General features: G+C 40.4%; 1 protein-coding gene across 1 annotated transcript in view; it reads left to right on the top strand.

Moving 5' to 3' along the window:
* oca2 (oculocutaneous albinism II) overlaps positions 1-19081 on the top strand; it is a 106260-nt gene extending 87179 nt beyond the window's left edge. The window contains exons 25-26 of the mRNA XM_034676866.1: positions 683-776; positions 17932-19081. Coding sequence (XP_034532757.1) covers positions 683-776; positions 17932-18019 — 182 coding nt within the window. The 3' untranslated portion in view covers positions 18020-19081. The remainder of the gene's footprint in view (positions 1-682; positions 777-17931) is intronic.
* Positions 19082-20637: the final 1556 nt, after the last annotated feature.

Here is a 20637-nt window from a genome sequence, read left to right as displayed (position 1 = left end):
AGCTGTAACACCTTCAGGAGACAGTCCTGGCACTTGCTGGACTTTCTTGGGCGCCCTGGGGCCTGTTTGGCAACAATTGAACCTCTCTCCTTGAAGTTCTTGATAATTGGATAGACGGTTGACTGAGGTGCAATCTTACTCGCTGCTATAAACTTCCCTGTTAGGCCCTTTTTGTGCAATGCAATGATGGCTGCACGTGTTTCCTTGCAGGTAACCATGGCTAACAGATGAGGAACAATGGTGTCATGCACCATCTTCCTTTTAAAGTGTCCAGTCACTCAATCATGACAGATTGATCGCCAGCCTTGTCCTCATCAACACCCACACCTGTGTTAATGTGTGTGACACCTGTGGGTCATTGAAATGATGTTAGCTGGTCCTTTTGTGGCAGGGCTGAAATGCAGTGGAAATGTGTTTTTGGTGATAAAGTTCATTTTCAAGGCAAAGAGGGACTTTGCAATTAATTGCAGTTGAGCTGATCACTCCTCATAACATTCTGGAGTATATGCAAATTGCCATTATAAAAACTGAAGCAGCAGACTTTGTGAAAATTAATAGTTGTGTCATTCTCAAAACTTTTGGCCATGACTGTAGTTGTGCTCATGTTGTTTCTATCTATGTGACATTAATTGAAGACGGGAAAAAGCTCAAAATCTGGAATGCTGTTATTGTGTCTTTTCAGGAAACGGTACATTGATAGGAGCGTCAGCCAATGTGGTGTGTGCAGGGATAGCTGAACAACACGGCTACGGCTTCTCCTTCATGGAGTTCTTCAGGTAAGCTGGCACTAAAATGTGATTGATACCTTTTGACAAACTGTAAAAAAAACCCATAGGAGACAAATCTGCGCTCTAAACACTCACTAAAGTAAATCTGATGGTGAAGATGATGATGTTGAATTCAGGCCAAGGAAGAGCAGTGGTAAATGTTTTGGAGTCTGTAAGCCTCCACTTATTTCACTTATTTAAAATCACACCTCTGTCCTCTAAAAGGTTGAAAGGTAAGTACAGTTATGTGGAGCACAAAACATGTTGACTTCCTTTAAAAATGAAGTTTGAAAAACCTTGATAGCCTAAAAGATGAAGAACACTTTCTTCCTTTGGGAGCCATGACCCACACCACAGGGCAGCTCCTTTTGTAAACACCAGTGTTGGAGCTAACAGTCACACTCACACGTGTTACCTAGCTGTGGTTTAATATCAGTCGCTTTGATTCTTTACAAAGCAACTGAAAAACACGGGGAAGTTAGAATGAATTGGCAGCTTCACTCAAACTAGAGCTGGTCAGTGAGCTTCGTGTCACAGTGAGCTACTAAAGAGAAGACCCCCTGCTGTGAGATATAAAGATGAAGTTAAGACGTTTTTTGACCGCAGGAACTTTACCCCGGAACTACGTGTGTTTCAACAGGAGGAACCAGGGTCTAAATTTGGTTCAGGGGTAGTTAATCTAGTACTTTTTAAAGGACTTAGGTCCACATCTGTGATTCACTTGATTTCTCTTTCTTTCATTAGTTTTTATTTGTTCTATCTTTTTTGTATGTGTGTGTACTTTTCAAAAGAAGAAGCTGTGATTCTCTTGATTTAGCAGCTTGTAACAGTAGTCTTCTCTCAGCCCACCGGGAATGCGTCTCTCCCGGTGTTACGGTTTTAAAAGTGACCCTGTAAACTGGAGACCTTCAGCTGAACGTGTCAGTGTTTGTGGAGTTTACACAGCTGTTGAAACACAGAGGGAGTTCCTGGGAATGCAAACTAGTTTAGTTTTTTAATTAAGATTCAATATCCTCATCAGATATTTAATGATCGTCTAAAGACGTTTATGAGGGATGCATCCTGCTGAAAGTCTCCAGTTAACAGGGTTGCTGTTCAAACCAAAACACCGGCCGATCTCTGCCACGGCTTTTTGAGTTAAAAAGGATTTTAAAGCCGTGTTGATTCAGTGAATCCATCTGCGATGAAATATATGATACCTGCCTGTCTGTCTGCTTCTATGGTGTCATCTGTGATGAATGGCATTCGTCTTTGTTTTACTGCCCTCTACTGGTCTGGTGGTGTAGTGTATTTACTTTTTTTTTTTCCTCCATACGTCACTGGCCTGATTTTCACAATCTAACCGGGACTTCAGTCTGCGGTCGAAACGCAGACAACTCTGAGGGCACAGGAACCTTTTAGTTCTGGGGAAAGTAGTTCTGGGGGCATATTGTCATCTTGTTAGTTTTTTGAGTTTTGTTCCCTCTTAACTTACCTTCCACTGAAACACAACGGACTTATCTGCATGTTACAGTAGCCTACTGACAGAAACAGGGAGTCCCCTAAAAGTTCTCATGTTCCCAAGTAGTGCTTCACCTTCTGGGTCTTATATGTCTTCCAGCTATGAATATAATATGCTTTGTTTTGAATATTTGTTTGAATGATTTAGATCGTGTGAAGATCAAAGATATAAACACTCCTGTTGATGTGCAAAGTTAAAAGTCCCCTGATGACACAGAGGGGTGTCAGGGTAAATTGAGCTCAGCCCTGGGCAGCCCTAACTGAATTAACCCCTGCTTTTTATTCTAGTATGTCTCTTCAGTTTATGTCAGACTAAAGCATTGGTGTTGATCCCAGGGGCTAACACCTACATGCTAATGTCCATCACATGTCAGGCTTGGAGATGCCAACAATGTGTGTGGAAGTTCTTCAGAAAATTTAGAGAAATGCCAAAAGTCTGAGATCCAGAATGACAAATATCCAACTTTCCCCCAGAGTCCGCTTCATTGAAATGTGTGACGTGTCAGAAGCTTCCCTGCTCTTTGACAGACAGTGGCCCTAATTCTGAGTTCTTGAACATGTAGTCTCTCTATTTCTCTCTGTCCTTATTCATAACTTCTTTTCACTCTTTACTTCAGATGTCTTTGTTAATGATTGGAGGGACGCTGCATGTTGCGTGGACATTAAAGGTGACATATCATGCAAAATGGACCTTTTAATGGTTCTCTACCTGAAATATGTGTCCCTGGCATGTCCACAAACCCCCCGAAAATGAAAAAAATCAATTCTGCCCCTGTTCTGATTTCTCCACCTTTCTGTAAATGTGTGTGAAACCAGCCGTTTCAGACTTCAGTGTTTTTGTTACGTCACAACAATATCCGGTCTGTAACAGAAGTCAGAGCTCGGAGCTTGTTCAGCCCATAGATTGTATAAAATAATACTGAATCCCTCCTCCGTTTTTCATTACCTGCACACATGTGTGCTAACAAGGAGCTTAGGAGGGAGGCATGCTAGTTGTAGGCTGTCTTAATAAACACAAAGGTCGGTTTTACTCCCCACGTCTGCAGATTTGAAGATCTACTGGATGATTTTTATTTATCATGGATAAGTGCTAGCGCTAGTTAGCATAGCCACATAGCTACATGTTGGTAGCTGTGTACCAAGACACACGTCGACATACTGACAAATAAAACAACAAGAAACACTAAATCTGTGACCAAGGGTTCAGAAAGGTCCTGCTGCAGGCGCCTTTCCGTCAGGATCAGGTTCTGGATCAGATTCAGAGGGTTGAAGTAACGCGGGTCTGTGAGCAGCCGTGTATATTCAGCCAACATGTTAACATTAGATCAACGTGCTGGAGAGCTGAGGCCACATCCACTTCCTGAGGGGGCGTGGTCAGAGAGCTCATTCTCATTTAAAGGCACAGACACAGAAAACAGCCTGTTCTGAGCAGGGCTGAAAAAGAGGAGTTTACAGGCAGACCAAAATCTGATTTCAAAGTGGTTTTTTGAGCATAAACTTTAAAGACATGTTTTGGGGACCTCTTAGACCAATATATATTGATGAAAAAGAGCACAATATGTCACCTTTAAACTCTCTCATCAGTCTTTTTCCTTCTTTATTTTTTGATATCCACACTCTACAAGATCTTGGTCCTTTAAGAATCTCTTTGAAAGGGTTTCTGGCTTTTGTTAGGAATAAGTCGGGTCAGGTCCTTTAAGGATAACCACCTGACCCAGCTTAAAATATATATAGCACACATATTTCTGTCTGTTAACAATCTGATGAAAAGCGCCCGGCAGACATGAGTTAATGTGGTCTGTTCTGAGCAGTGATTTCAGTGTGTGTCCTCCACGGTGACACTGTAAGGGCACAGAGAAATGTTTACTGCATGACTGAAAGAAGTCACAAAATGGGCTCAATAATCCAAAGAGAGAGGCGTCAGACTTTGAGTCTTGGCGAATCATGAACAGTCAAACGTGTGTGACTGATTGAATAGACACTCAGTGAAACACTCGGAGAAGGCTTGATTTGAGAACTCTGGTGAATCCAAGTGATGGTGAAAAATGTCCTTTTATTTCAAGGACGATAAGTGGGCTGCTTCCACAGTCACCACCTGCTCACTAATAATTATCAATCTGCTGATGAAACAGCCAGACATCCTTTACTTGTTGCAGAAGAGGAAGTGGACAGTGATGTTGAAAGACGGATGAATATGAGTTTGATTAAATTTAATAAGCAATCACAGTGAAATAGCAGGTCATTAAATTAACGGAGGCACTAAGTGTACTATTTGTTCTGATGAAATCAGACAGAAAGAGAACATTCCTTCTCATGGTTTGTTCTTTCACTGATTATATATTGAATCTGCAGGTTCGGATTTCATGAAGCTCTGCTTTTACACTTTCTGTCACGTCAGTGCCGACATACTGTCTGATGCTTATGGAAGCATTCATTGTATGTCCACCTTCCTCACAGAATGTGCATCACAGAATCATGTGGTGAAAGCCGAGGCTACAAAAAAACGTCTTTGCATTAGAGAGTGACTGAGACGGAGATGAATCACTGCTGCAGGAGGAGCTGCTGTTTCTCTGAGATCCTGTCTTCCTTTTCACTTGTGGGATGTTGTTAGGCTGCTTCTAGAGGTCTACAATTCATATCATCAAGAAGAACCAGAGTTGATTTCTGCTTCATCAAATATTAAAATGCTTTTATAGAGGCATTATTGCAGAACAGATATCCAGGACTGAAAGCAGCGCCGTATTTAAGCTCTGAAAGTGGCCTCTCAGTGTTCTGTGTTAAGACTTTTAACAGGAGCTGAATTATCCTGGGTCTCATCCTTGGATTGTTCAATTAAATAATGAAAGCTAATAAAAGGCCTGAGTTTTAACAGTCAGTCGCTTTATTCAGTGAGACAGAGGAAGTCCTGTTAGTCCTGCCTGTGTGAACTTGCTTCAAAAGTGCTACTCCATCAGTATTCTTTACCAGGAGCCAGAAGAAGAGCAGAGGTCTTCTCCTCTCAGAAACAAACAAACACAGTAATTCAAACCTGTAAAAACTAAAGTGAAGCCTTCTGGCTTTCTTTAAGGGGATACAAGTTGAGCTGCTGCTCACTTTAGCACAGCGTGAGTCTGATAACTCGTCTGGTGTGGTTGCTGATGTCTTTGACATTTATGCTTTTCTCTTCTTGGTGCGAGGAAAATTCCCCCAGGGCAATAAAAGTTTGATACAACTTGAGGTCTATGTTTTTGAAGACTGGAATCCTCTAGTTAAAATGTTACAGTTAAAAAAACACAGCGGCACAAAAAGAAAAGAGTTAATGTTTAAATCTCCTTCCACAGCCTGCACTTCTAGAAAACTCTGATTCAAGTCTTTCAGGTGACTCTGATGAGGGCAGGAGTTTAGTGCAGCTCTGAAAAAGAGGAACAAAAAGTCAAAGCCTCATGTTGAACAGCCAAATCAGATTTAAAGGACTAAGTTTGGTATCTGGTCTGAGCTAGGTTGCACAAGGCAACCAGGAGCTGTGAGAGGAGGACGAAAAAGCAAGCTTCTGGCTGTGGAGACAAAACATGGGGAGCGAGCAGCTGCAGGGAGTGTCAGGTAGACGTCCCTGTTCACTGCCTCACCACCAGGAGTTGTTCTAGGTTAAAGAGTGGAATATAGGGATGGGCATTTCAAGCCAAAATATTATTCGACATCTGTTGTCAGCCGTTTGTGTGGCAGTCACGTTAACCAGCAGCAGGTCGATGTGCTGCTAGTAGCGGGCGCTGATAATGTCTGTCTCTATCTCTATGTCGGTGTTTCTATGACGCAGCATGGCATGTGTGTTTACATGTTACAGCCATGCTCAGTCTCTGGAAATACTTGTGTAGTGGTGTGAGATTCAGAAGCAGAGAAAATTGCTGCAACTTGTTTTCCTATTCTTTTGCGATTCAATGCAGTAAGCATTCTTCTTCTTCTGTTGTTTAATGCGGTTAGCAAACAGCTTTGAGACGCTCTATAGCCATCGCCGGGCGGGAATACCGTATTACAACCAGGCACCGGTAAAAACCATGAAAAATTATACTTTTAAAATGAGAACATATTTGAAGTAACTCTTTGATTTTTACTAGGGGTGACCCCAAATAGTCGAATATTGGACGATTCGTTCTAACGAGCCTTACTCGACTGCCAATCTCATAGTCGAATATTTGCATATGAAACGTGGATCATTCCATTCAAACCATGGGGGTGCTCAATGTCTAATTTTACATTATTTTCCTGTTTCCCGTAAAAATAGTGTCTCATATATCCTGTTTTGATATAAATATAGACTTATTTAAAGTAATTCTGAGAACAGCTCTTGAAGTGTTAAATCTCCTTAAAGTGGTAATTAAATCTCCCCTGGTAATTAAAGGTGGACTCTCCCATTTAGCGGGAGCTGTGGAGCAGACGTACCTCAGCGGGCCTTTAAATCTTTCTACGTTCATGGCAGCTCAAAATGTCAGGAAATAAAACTTCAGTTGATTCTAAAAACTAGTGATGAAGATGAGGAGCAGCTTCATGAAGAGGGCTGTGAGATCAAGGATTACCGGACCACACAAAAACTGTACGGGGCCAAAAGAACAAGGAGGGATACCCAAAGCTGTCTGAAGCCTCAAAAACAATCCATAGCATCCCATCCACCTCCACACCATCAGAGAGGATATTCTCAAAGACAGGATTTACAGTCAACAGAGCAAGGAGCGCACTTCTGCCCGTACACACGATGGTTTTCCTCACATATAGTTTGAAAAGACTCAAGTGGACAAAGAAGTGATGAAAGACTGTTTTAAAAGGTTCTGTTAAGAGATTTAAAAACCCTTTAGCTGGTTCAGGTTTGATTTTGAACATTATACAAATGTTTAGCCTTAAGTTGGACAAACTACCCTCTGCAGTGCTGCTCTCCTCTGTGTGAACACTGTTTAAATATCTCCTGATTCCTTTCTCTATAGTGGAGCGTTGTTCCATGTTTAACTGATGGTGGTCTTATTTGAGTTTTCTCTCCTTCATCACCTCGTTGTTTTTGCAATATAGATTTAAAAAATCAAAGTTTTATACTTCTAATATTCTGTTGTCCCTTTTACTTTAAGCTATGAGTCTCTTAATTGTAAAGGGTTATGTGTAATATTGTCATGCGGTCACCATCATGCAGACTTTGGGTCAATAAGGAAAAACAACAAACATTCCACTATTCATCGACTATGGGCAAAATCTGATGATCAGATTCGACTAAGCAAATCCCTTGTCATCCCTTTAGTCCAGACTGACATTACTAATGTCTAGGGCTGCAGATATGTTTATATTTATTTTTTAATATTTAGTCTATTTATTTCAGGATTGACTGTTTGGCTACTGCTGGAGGCGTTTTGATCGCAGTTTACCAAAACCAAAGATGACATATTCATCTTATGTTATAAAAAATGGAAGATATTCATGATTCTGAAACTATAATCTGAGAGTTTCTACTTCATTTTCTGATTGTTGATGGTTGATTGTTGTGATAAACAATCAGTGATTGATATTGGACGGTTTGGGTCTCAACAGTTTGAAAAATGGAACCATTTAAGAAGCCTTAAGGAATTAAATTGTCTCTCCTTTGTAGAACTGCTGAAAGAAAATACACACAGTGACTGATAATCACAATAGTTGATGATTAGTTTAATAGCTGACAATCAATGGATTACTCGTTGCAGCTCTGAATAAAGACTAAGGCCTGGATTGCCTGAAAGCTGTTTGAAGTGTTGAAGTTTCTGACAGGATAAATTTTTGATGATGCCTTGATGCTGGAGCCGCTCTGAGATTTGTTTCCTTCTCACCCTGCCTCAATGTTCCAGTAAAAATCAATTTAGTGGATTGTCATCACACTTAGTTATGGTACCATATGTTGACAAATTAGTTATAGCATTGAAAAGCCTGAGGATTGTTCATCATGGGATTTGATTGAAATGGATCAAAACAGTGGCAGCCTCACAGTCTAGTAGTCTCTACAGTGATTGGACAGAAGCATTGCTGTGGGCTGAAGCAGTGCCTGTAATTGGCTGTCTGTGTCAGGGGTCACAGCTGTTCACAGAGGCAGGTAAAGGGGAATAAAGTGTATCTGAGACTCCAGGCAGCTGCTGCTGATGTATCAGGTGCTTCAATTCAGAGCCCAGATGAGCCCACAGGGACCTGGATGCCTTTTTGATGGACCATCACAAAGGAAAATGAGGGGCTCTGAATAGCTCAGCGGTTCGCTGGTATGCTCCCTGTGGCTTCTCTCATGCCTCCAAGTCCTGATCAACCTCCTCCCCTCCAACCCTTAACCTCGGGACTGATAAAAAGGACTGGCTCTAAATGGTCCAGCTTGATGGGGCTTGATAGGGTGTACGCCATGTTTCTGAAGGTAGCGAGAAGAGGAATATGATAATAAAGAAAACCACTGCAAAAGATAAATAATTCCCTTTACATGTGGAATGCTAGATATCAACTTTGAAAAAGAGCTTTACTCATTAACAGACACTTGTACACTTATATTACATAAACTCAGCACGAAATTAAAATGAAAGAAGATTTAAAAATACCAGAAATTCAACAAAATATCAGCAATACAAAAGAAACCACAACTCTTTCTTTTTCAAAAGGATCTTTGAGAAATGTTTTATTGACAGACTTTTTTATATCTGTTTAATCGATACCTAATGCCTGTATGTTTCTGGCTGTGCTATAGTCTTAAGTATGAACCATACAGCATTTGAAAACTCATCTCAAACATGGTCACTGGTGGAATCATATTATGTGCCATCATGTGCCATATGATTATTATTATTATTTTTATATAGATATACATATATTTTTTCTTTTCTTTGTTTATTTGTGTGTTTTGCTGTGAAGCACTTTGTTTAGAAGAGTGCTATAGAAATAAAGAATACATCTTTTTACATCACAGAACCTGGCATTTTAACAGGGGTGTGTAGACTTTTGATATCAACTGTATGTGTGAGGCAGTAAACTCTTGTTTTAACCTTTAAATAGTTGCTAAGTCTCTCTCCCTCCCGCTGGCTAATGACAGGCTGCAGGCAGACTAACATACAGAAACCTCGTTAGCTTGGTCATATTCTCCATGCTCCTGTGTCCAAGATGATTGCGCAATCATAGGAAAGAAAGTAATCATAAAGCAAATCACCACAGAAAATCAGGCTTCAGATAACTTTTCTTAGTTTGGATTTTCTCCTTGGTAGAGTTCCTGGTCTGCCATTCACTGAGCAGCAACTGAGCAGCTACAACAGGTGCAGTAAACAAATAAAATCAAATCACATTGAACATCGTGACCTGAGTCAGAGAAGAGGAGGGGAACTCATTATATCAACACAATGTGACTGAATTAATATTTCCATTCATACGGCTCCCTGCATCTGCAGAGGAGACTTGTGTTAGTCACAATGTTCCCTTGCACTAAAGACTGCAGGTGTGTTCCCTAATTACATACAGTGTAATTATGGAAAAATCATATTTAAGCCTGGAGGCACAGAAAGAATAATCTGTCCTAACATATAGCTTCGACTGTGAAAGTTAGAGCATTTTGCAAGTCAAAGTGCTCGTTGAATATGAAAGGTCAAGCTTTGTCAGAGGCTGCAGTGATGTCCTGGTTCAAGCTTACAGACCCCATAATCAGACAAAGGAGTCCCTCTGGTTTATCTAAAGGAAGTCTCTGAGATTACATCTGGACTTTCACAGAGTTTCCATCATATGCAGCTAAATCAATGTGTGAGATCACCTTGTTCCTCTCTGTGCTGTATTGTGGAAAGTTTTTCATCTGCCCTCTGTCCCCTCACGCTGTGCCTGTGATGGGGAAATGGGATTTTCTCAGCAAAGAGATTCACTCATGTAGAGGTGACCTCTGCTTGTCTGATTATTATTACAGTTTAGAGATTTGGAACTCTATCCATCTTGAGTGGACATTCATTCCACAAAGATAAAAATCACAGTGGTCTTTGTTAATGGTAATGGGCTATTCAAAGGCCTTGACCTTGTGAAGCTAAAATGACCACTTTAACATGTTTTCTGTATTTATTAGACTGGCAATCAGAGGAATCTGTGAGCTCTGTGTTTTATTTTGAGTCTGATTCCTCTGCAGTTTAAGCTACTTTCTGACTCGGTCCTGGAACTAATGATCCCACACAGTTTATCAAATATGGGGACCTATAACTGGACGCTGATACTGGAGCCTTTGATAGCACTAATTTAGTTGAACAAGCTTTGCAAAAGCAGAGAAAGTTTCTCACTAACGTCCAAATTTCACCAGATCGCGGGTCTCGTCCGTTTCCGATCCGTCACGACACCGGATCTGATGACCCTAATACATTTAATTTAATTTAAAAACTGTGCTTTTGAGCTGAAACAAATGTTGGTAATTTCAATAAACTACAAGTAAAAAAAAGGGATGGAAATTTCTCTTTCTCTGTATCAAAAACGTATCGAACCGAACTGAACCGAACCGTGAATTTTGTGTATTGTTGCACCCCTAGGAACTGCATCTTGGATCTTCTGCATTGGTTTTAATATTCAATACTTCACTTTGTGGCTTGGTTAGAACTCAGATATACAGCTGGGCAAAAAAGTATTTAGTCAGCCACTGATTTTGCAAGTTCTCCTACTTGGAAAGATGAGAGAGGTCTGTAATTTTCATCAGAGGTACACTTCAACTATGAGAGACAAAATGAGGAAAAAAAATCCAGGAAATCACATTGTAGGATTTTTAAAGAATTGATTTGTAAATTATGGTGGAAAATAAGTATTTGGTCACCCACAAACAAGCAAGATTTCTGTCTCTCACAGACCTGTAACTTCTTCTTTTAGAAGCTCTTCTGTCCTCCACTCGTTACCTGTATTAATGGAACCTGTTTGAACTGGTTATCTGTATAAAGACACCTGTCCACAGCCTCAAACACTCAGACTCCAAACTCAACCATGGCCAAGACCAAAGAGCTGTCCAAGGACACCAGGAAGAAAACTGTGGACCTGCACCAGGCTGGGAAGAGTGAATCTACAATAGGCAAGCAGGTTGGTGTGAATAAATCAACTGTGGGAGCAATAGTAAGAAAATGGAAGACATACAAGACCATTGATAATCTCCCTCGATCTGGGGCCCCACGCAAGATCTCATCCCGTGGGGTCAAAATGATCATGAGAACGGTGAGCAAAAATCCCAGAACTACACGGAGGGACCTGATGAATGACCTGCAGAGAGCTGGGACCAAAGTAACAAAGGCTACCATCAGTAACACACTACGCCGAGAGGGACTCAAATCCTGCAGCGCCAGGCGTGTCCCCCTGCTTAAGCCAGTACATGTCCAGGCCCGTCTGAAGTTTGCCAGAGAGCATATGGATGATCCAGAAGAGGATCGGGAGAATATCATGTGGTCAGATGAAACCAAAATAGAACTTTTTGGTAAAAACTCAACTCGTCGTGTTTGGAGGAAGAAGAATGCTGAGTTGCATCCCAAGAACACCGTACCTACTGTGAAGCATGGGGGTGGAAACCTCATGCTTTGGGACTGTTTTTCTGCAAAGGGGACAGGACGACTGATCCGTGTTAAGGGAAGAATGAACGGGACCATGTATCGTGAGATTTTAAGCCAAAACCTCCTTCCATCAGTGAGAGCATTGAAGATGGAACGTGGCTGGGTCTTCCAGCATGACAATAATCCCAAACACACGGCTCGGGCAACGAAGGAGTGGCTCCGTAAAAAGCATTTCAAGGTCCTGGAGTGGCCTAGCCAGTCTCCAGACCTCAATCACATAGAACATTTGTGGAGGGAGTTGAAAGTCCGTGTTGCCTAGCGACAGCCCCAAAACATCACTGCTCTAGAGGAGATCTGCATGGAGGAATGGGCCAAAATACCAGCTACAGTGTGTGCAAACCTGGTGAAGACTTACAGGAAACGTTTGACCTCTGTCATTGACAACAAAGGTTATGTTACAAAGTATTGAGTTGAACTTTTGTTATTGACCAAATACTTATTTTTCACCATCCTTTACAAATCAATTCTTTAAAAATCCTACAATGTGATTTCCTGGATTTTTTCTCATTTTGTCTCTCATAGTTGAAGTGTACCTCTGATGAAAATTACAGACCTCTCTCATCTTTCTAAGTGGGAGAACTTGCAAAATCAGCGGCTGACTAAGTACTTTTTTGCCCCACTGTATATATAAATATATGTATATATATATATATGTATATATATATATATATATATATATATATATATATATATATATATATATATATATATACACACACACACAATTTTTATGTTTTTACAATTGGATGCATGGTGACACTTCCTGGAAAGAGAATACAAGCTAACCAAAATGAAAACATATTTGCCTTTGGGTTTTTTGGCCATGTACGGCTGTTTCTTGAGATTGTAATTTTGGCATGTTACATTTGTTACATTTAAGATTGATTTGTTACATTTAAGAAAGTTCAGGTGGAGTGAGTTGCTGTGAAGAGGGGTTGAATGGATATGTAGAGCTGCACATCATCAGCATAGAGGGAGATCTTTGGATAGATGTTCAATCAACAAGTTTACTGTGCATATGAGGCATTTGGATTTATATGTAGGATTATTATATATGTTGGAATATGACATTGCAAAGGTAAATGATGATGATGTGGACAAATAAAAACATGAGTGAAGTGGTTTCTGCTTCGAGGGGTTTGTGATGAATGGGCAGACCTCTGAAATCACAGGAAAGTCCAGCTTCTCTGATAAACACTGGAAGGATTGTTACACCGTTTTTAACCAACTGACACATCTAGACTTCCTTATTATTTTTAGCATCTTCCCTCATTATTCACCTCCCTTCAAACCTGTGATGTGTAAATAAAATGATAATCACCCTGACCTTTGGAACGCGGTTCAGTTGACTGCTCAGAAAGCTTAACTCCACAGCAATTTAAATGCACAACCACGCAGAGTTAAAGTCATTATTAATGAGCTTAAGTGCTTGACTTGCCTCATTAATCCTTAGTTCAAGTACTAATTTGACATTTCCACATGCATAATGAATGCATACAGCATAATTCTATTCCTTCCACTTTATAAATAGTTGTGGCAATAAATTGCAATACATGAACATACAATTACATACATACACACTTACCATTTACTCTGCATTTAAGGTCCAATCAGTGACTTGAATACTTTATTTAGCTTCTCAGGGCCGGAGTTGATATTCTGAACATATCTTAAAGGTCATTTTAAAACGATGTCTAAATCAGAGGATCACGTTGTATTAGAGAGACAGAACAGGAACATAAGGCAAAAAACTCTTTCCAGAATATGAATAATCACCAAAGAGATGCCAGTGACTATCATATATAGGGATGGGCAATGATTTTAGAACATTTGAATATTCGTTCTCTTAGTAAAAATCGAAGAGTTACTTCAAATATTTTCTCATTTTAAAAGTACAAATTTTCATCGTTTTTAACGGTGCCTGGTTGTAATACGGTATTCCTGCCAGACGGTAGTGTCTTAAAGCTGTTTGCTAACCGCATTATATAACAGAAGAAGAAGAATGCTAACTGCAGTAAATAAAATGTAAACACACACACACCACGTCACAGAAACACAGACATAGAGATCGAGACAGACGCTGTCAGTGCCCGCTATTAACAGCACCTCGTCCTGCTGCTGGCTCACGCAACTGGTCATTGGAATAATCGGCAAATAGATGTCAATGATTCTCAGTATTTTGGCTTGAAATGTCCTTCATGTTGAGAATCTCACTGGACATTGCATTGTTTTTGCTGTCCTTTGAACTGTTAGGCCTCCAAGCAGGCTGTCCTCTTTGATGATTTTGAAGTGCAAATGTTTTTCACATGTTACAACGAACACCAAAACCCTGTTTCTGTAATTCTGTGGCTGCTCTTGTCTGATGAGTACCGGACAGGTTACTGTTCTAAATTACACATCAGCAGCAGGATGACAGTTTCACACTAAAAAGCTAAAAGTGTGTCAGATTGTGAAATATATATTAGGACTAAAGTGTGAAAACAGTTGTTTACGTCTGATGCCCTAGCCTCCGGCCAATCAGAAAACCCATTACCCTATAGTAATCATACTTTATCATCACAATAGCACTCGGCCGTGCATTAGGAGCAACATGCTGCTATCATTTTGCCGTTAATCTCAATCGCAGGATTAGCAGAGTTAATAAACATTAATGTGCAGTAGCTGTATGTTTGTAGTCATTTTCTGCTTTATTTGGTCCTGACTTATTTATTGAGTTTATTATTGACTTTTCAGACTGCATCATCACACACAGCGACATCTGCTCTAAATGATATTTTAACGATATGTGTTCTCTTAATATCTCAGTTGGCACATCTATAGTTGCACTTCTGCTGCTCTGACGGAGTTTCAGAGCCGGCGCATTAAATATAAATGTGCTTTCTTTTTTCTTTCTGGCCTGTGAAAGTGATCTGTGTCAGAGACTCGGGGCAAACAGATCTCTGGCCCTCGGAGCAGCCATGTGTCCATATAGGACATGGTAGACATCCAAATGATGAACCATCTGCAGATCTGGAGTCTGCTATATGGACACATTTCAAATGTATGATGCTAATTGTAGAGTGGAAGACTGAGAGAGTCCTGACCTGTATTCTAATTAATACTACAGTGTGCAGCACGGTTGCCACTACTTTTTATCTACAGCTGGTGCGTCATAAAAACATACTTCAGTCATGGCAATAAGGACAGAGCTGGCCTAAAGTCTCCTATCACACCAGGTAAGAGACTGGACCAGAAAACAATGAACAACACAGGTAGTGTTACAGCTTTTTATCAGCTGAAGAAACTTGTTCTGCCTTTTTGGTAACGACGACTTCATTTCTAAAGCAGTACAGTACAGTTTACACGTTTACACTCTGGATGATCTGCCTCTGTGTGCAGAGAAACATTCATACCGCATGGGAACAAAAAGGAGACTGTGACTATATTAATAGAAACAAAATACAGTAAACACATCACATCAGGGACAAGGCCAGTGGCTTTTCATAGGTACACAAAGCGCTGTAGTAGCTGTGTTAGACCTTTAATCCCTTATTACACACCACAGAAGAAAAGGATTTAATGAGAGATTACAAGACAACTTTACAAAGTACAGTGGTGAGATTAAAGCTTGTCAAGCTCAGTTCTACATTATTAAGACATAGCTTAGTGTAACTCACAGGGTGTAGATTGTGTTTTTAAGCCTGGCACTGGTTACTTTTGAAGGTGCCCTCCCCCCTTGGTCTGAAATAACAAGCTCAGACTAAAATGCAAAGTGCTGAAGATACAAGTTGGGAAATAAGGCAGAGCATACATCGGCTATCTTTGCGAGGTAGAGGTCTTTATTTGCAGTTGTTCCCCCAAAACAAACTCTCTCTTATTTTTGGAGAAAGTATTTTGTGCTTTCTGATGTTTCTGTGTGTTGACCTTTGACTCAGGATACAGAGCTTGAAACCAGAATAGACCTGTACAGACTGTGATTTAAAGTTCACATGATCCAATACTGTTTTTTCTTTACTGGTACCTACATGTAGTTCTTCTTGTAAAGAAAATACTCTCTGGTAATGGAAAAACAGTGATTATTAGCTACTGACAAACATTAAATGACTAGTAGTGCACTGATGTAGGAGGTCTGAAATCATGACCAATATTGTAGGGATGGGACATGATTTTCAAATGCTCAATTATTCGTTCACTTATTGAGATTGAAGAGTTAAAATCAATATTCTCTTATTTTAAAAGTACAATTTTTCATCATTTTCACTGGTGCCTGGTTGTAATATGGTATATCAGCCAGACTGTGGCTATAGAGCGTCTTGAAGCTGTTTGCTAACAGCATTCAATAACTGAAGAAGAAGAATGTTAACTGCATTAAATAGCAAAAGAAGATGAAAACATTAGTCACTGGAAATATGTGTGTAGTGGTGTGAGATCATAGACTATAAATAATAGAAGTAGTATCCGTGATGTCACCTAACTTATGTCGAGCTAGTGTGAGGTAAAGAGGAGGGCTTTGAGCCTCCCTGCTAACAGCTACAGTGTTCCCGCCTCTCAATCAAGCCAGCTGTTCCTCTTGTAATGGAAAACTCAAACTTTGAATATGTTCGAAATTGCAGTGTTATGAATAAATTCAGCCCCCGTACAGTGTGTGCCGATCGAGAAATGAGCTATCCAGGCTACACTTGTTTTTTGTACCAGGCTGTAAACATGTTTATTTCTACTGTAAAGATCGGCTCTTTGAATGGGTGTGTATGTGGTTTCCTGTACTTCTGGAGCCAGCCTCAAGTGGACACTCAAGGAATTGCAGTTTTTAACACTTCCGCATTGGCTTCAATTCTAGCTGCCAGAGGTTTCCGCTTGTGTGAGATTCAGAAACGGAGATAATCGCAGAGACTGAACATGGCTGTAAATGTCACAGAAACACCGTCATAAAGGTTGAGTCAAATAATGATAATGCTGTCTGCTAGCAGCACCTCGTCCCGGTGCTGGTTAAAGCTGGGGTTGGTAGTCAGATTTAGATCGACTTTTTGTTATACTGGTTAAAATGATCTTTATGTCCGGATGGTAATCAATACATAATGTGTTCTTAAAAAAGAGTGAAAAAAACTGCTATCTACAGCCGGAGTAAACCTGGGAAAACACCAACCAATCACCGTTTTTTGGCTCCCCAAATTTTAAACCAATCAAATCCCGTCCAGCCGTTCTGCACGCCTCCTGCGCGTACATTTCCCCGGCGTGTACTCCTCCGAGTCCCCGTCTCCTGCCTCTACTTCCCCTGACTCTATTTACTGCCCCTCTCCAGTCCTTGGGCCTGTCCCCTCTGACCCGATGAGGTGCTTTGCTCAGGACTGTAGTCCGGATCAGAGTCTAAAAAGCTCTCACCAACAAGCAGAATAATTAATGACGTTCAGTAAGTCCTACAGAAAATATATATTTATTGTAGCGTCCGTTACCACGCCAACCAACAAAACAACAATCAATGTTTGAATGAATGAAGAACTTCTCCTCTTGTCTCTCCTCTCTCGGCTCGCACACTCTACACCTCTCCTGATGCCTTCACTGACCGTCAACACTGTAGGAATTAAGAACATCTACACTGAACAGGTTTAACAAACAGTAGAGCTGTTACAGTATTATATATGTGTTATAACTTTTCTCCTGATATCGTGTCACCGGTAAAACTGGATAATGCTAGCATGATAGTTGTGAGTGCTAACAGCAGCCATGTTTGTTTGTGTTTTTAACTTTCACTATGAGAATGTTTTGGTGAGGACCGGTTTTGAATCAGTCACCATCATATGGTCGAGAATCAGCGGCACTCGTGCATGTGAGCGGGGGGGGGGCGTCGTTTTGGAGGAGCTCCGAGGGAGAAGGGGAGGGGTTAGACGGAGTCATGAGGAAAAGCTACATTCAAATTCATGCTGGTTTTCCGAGACTACCAACCCTAGCTTTAATGCGACTGCCACTCATCGCTCAATTACGAATTATCACTGAATAGATGCCCGTGATTATCCAAAAGTATTTTGCCATGAAGTGCCCATCCCTATAATATTGGATTGTGATATATTCTCATTAAGAACATTTTGTTTGCACATGATTAAATTGTTTTTTGTTCTTTCTCGTTACAGATTAGGATTCCCCATGATGATAATGACGTGTATGATCGGCATGTGCTACCTGCTGGCAACACAAGTCGGACTAAAATGGAACATGTAATCCACAACAGAGCCAAAGAAACTGTGTGTGAGTGTGTGTGTGTGTATGTGTGAGTGTGCGTATGTGACCTCTCCTTCAAGCATTCAGCTCACTGTAATGTGATAAGTAACCTGATTGATGATCAGATTACAGGCACTGTTTGAAGCACAGCAGCCATATTTTGTTAATGTCTTTGACTAAAGTGCAGACCAGCAGGGACCAGAACACCGGTGCTTTGACCAAAACGTGAAACACAACATCCAAAAATATGTTGCATTAAGCTCTTTAAGACTGGTCCACTGTCACCCTGTTGAGTTTGAACAACTTTGTCAGAAACTTGAACCTTTTTGTCTTCAGCAAAGAGTCACTCCAAGGGAAGGAAATGTATCTTTACTGAAAAATATCCCTCTCCATTATGCTGTATGTGGTGCTACTGCCTCAATGTGTTCAACTGGTGTTTGTGATTCCAGCTGTGGCCACTGATTGGAAATCTACAGTGTGTGGTCTGTTTACAAAAAGCAACAGCTAAATTATCAACACGTGTTTCTCATGATTTGCTTTAATGGATACTTTAGGACACTGATTGATTCGTTTAACACTTCACCCATGGTTTACCAAACTTCTGTTGATGTTTTAGAGGAACAGTAATACCCAGTGAAAGGGATTTTTTAAAGGTTAATGTCTAATATATTTGCCAGCTGCCCAAATCTGAACACCTCATGAATGAATCTGAAGAACAAATTCAGCATCAGTTAAATTGGAAAATAGTGAAATGATTAAATGAAACAGATGTAGAATGTTATCTAAAGATTGTATACTATCTATTGTACTGTGTACACATTGATCTCCTGTAAACTCAATGATTTAGCTCAGTCAGTCATATTTAATGTAGAAAATGTTTAATCATGTAAATGCTCTTACGTGGAATGGACAACACCTCTCCTTGTCCTGTTGAAATTATTTCCTGTATTTATTGTACAGCCCGACAACTTGAACGTCATTAATGTTGAACTGTTGAGACTCTCAGAACATTCAGACAGAGATTAACACAAACAATAAAGGTTGTGATGTTTCTTGTTTTCATTTGGCTCCATTTGTCTTGATTTGGTGTGAACCTGTTGCACCACATTCTCACAAGGTCCCCTTTGTTGATATAGCAAAAAAGCAAAGTATCAGGATATTTTACATAATAGTAAATTGATTTTCCTGCCCTTCACGTCCATACATCAAACTGTCTCTGAAAGTTCTCAGTCATCCAGGTCATGCACTGCAAATACTGAAATCTAAGTAAGATTGAATATCTCAGATAAGGTGAAATGTTCTTATTTGTTGCCTGATAAGATCGTTTTTCTCACTAAGCAGTTTTTATGTTCGAGTGTTTCCCTTGTTTTGAGTGTTTTGGTCCTAAATGATCTCAGTAAGATATTACAGCTTGTTACTGAGATTTGATGACCTGTATTGAGTAATACATGCTTGAAACTAGAATATTAACTGTTACAAAGCTGTTTCATCAACACTCACAAGTATAAAACAGATTTTTTAAAGTCATCATTTCTTATTTAAAGCATGAAATAAGAAATCATGACTTTGACACAATTATATCTCTTCACACAATTAAAACAAATGACAGCAAAATGTAATCCACTGTTTTATTTTCAATGAAACAATAGAAAATATGTACTACTATATATTAGTACAGTTGGCACAGTACTGTAAACTGACACTTAATATTTCAACATTTAACATTTCAGACCGTTTCAAACAGAAATAATTACATTCAGATAGGTTCTTCCACATTATAGGCATTAATGTGATTTATGAATTCCACAGCTTTTGGCTCATTTAAGAATTTTAATAAAATGATCCTACATAATGAGAAATATATTCTTAACTTTTGTCTTTCTATCAAGAAAAGTAAATTCGTTTTTAGTGTAACTTTGCTGGTTTCCATCCATCCATCCATCCATTTCTTCCGCTTATCCGGGGTCTGGTCGCGGGGGTAGCAGTCCAGGCAAATTGACCCAGACATCCCTCTTCCCGGCGACACTTTCCAGCTCCTCCTGGGGAATCCCAAGGCGTTCCCAGACCAGGCGGGAGATATAATCCCTCCACCGCGTTCTGGGTCTACCCCGGGGCCTTCTCCCAGTTGGACGTGCCCGGAACACCTCTAAAGGGAGGCGTCCGGGAGGCATCCTTATCAGATCCCCGAACCACCTCAGCTGACTCCTTTCGACGCGGAGGAGCAGCGGCTCTACTCCGAGCTCCTGACCCTATCTCTAAGGCCGAGCCTAGACACCCTTCGCAGGAAACTCATTTCAGCCGCTTGTATCCGCGATCTTATCCTTTCGGTCATGACCCACAGCTCATGACCATAGGTGAGGGTTGGAACGTAGACCGACTGGTAAATCGAAAGCTTTACCTTCCGGCTCAGCTCCCTCTTCACCACAGTGGTCCGATACAACGTCCGCATCACTGCTGACGCCGCACCAATCCGCCTGTGGATCTCACGCTCCAACTTTGCTGGTTTCAAGAAATTTAATGTCTAGTGCATGTGATTATGTCAAGATAATGGCACTAGCATTTACTTCATTTAAGAATATTTTTCAACATATTGAGAAAAGAAGTCTCATATTTTTTTA

The sequence above is a fragment of the Notolabrus celidotus genome, chromosome 2 (assembly GCF_009762535.1).
Source record: "Notolabrus celidotus isolate fNotCel1 chromosome 2, fNotCel1.pri, whole genome shotgun sequence".
Classification (NCBI taxonomy): Eukaryota; Metazoa; Chordata; class Actinopteri; order Labriformes; family Labridae; genus Notolabrus; species Notolabrus celidotus.
This window is presented reverse-complemented; position numbering and strand designations above follow the sequence as displayed.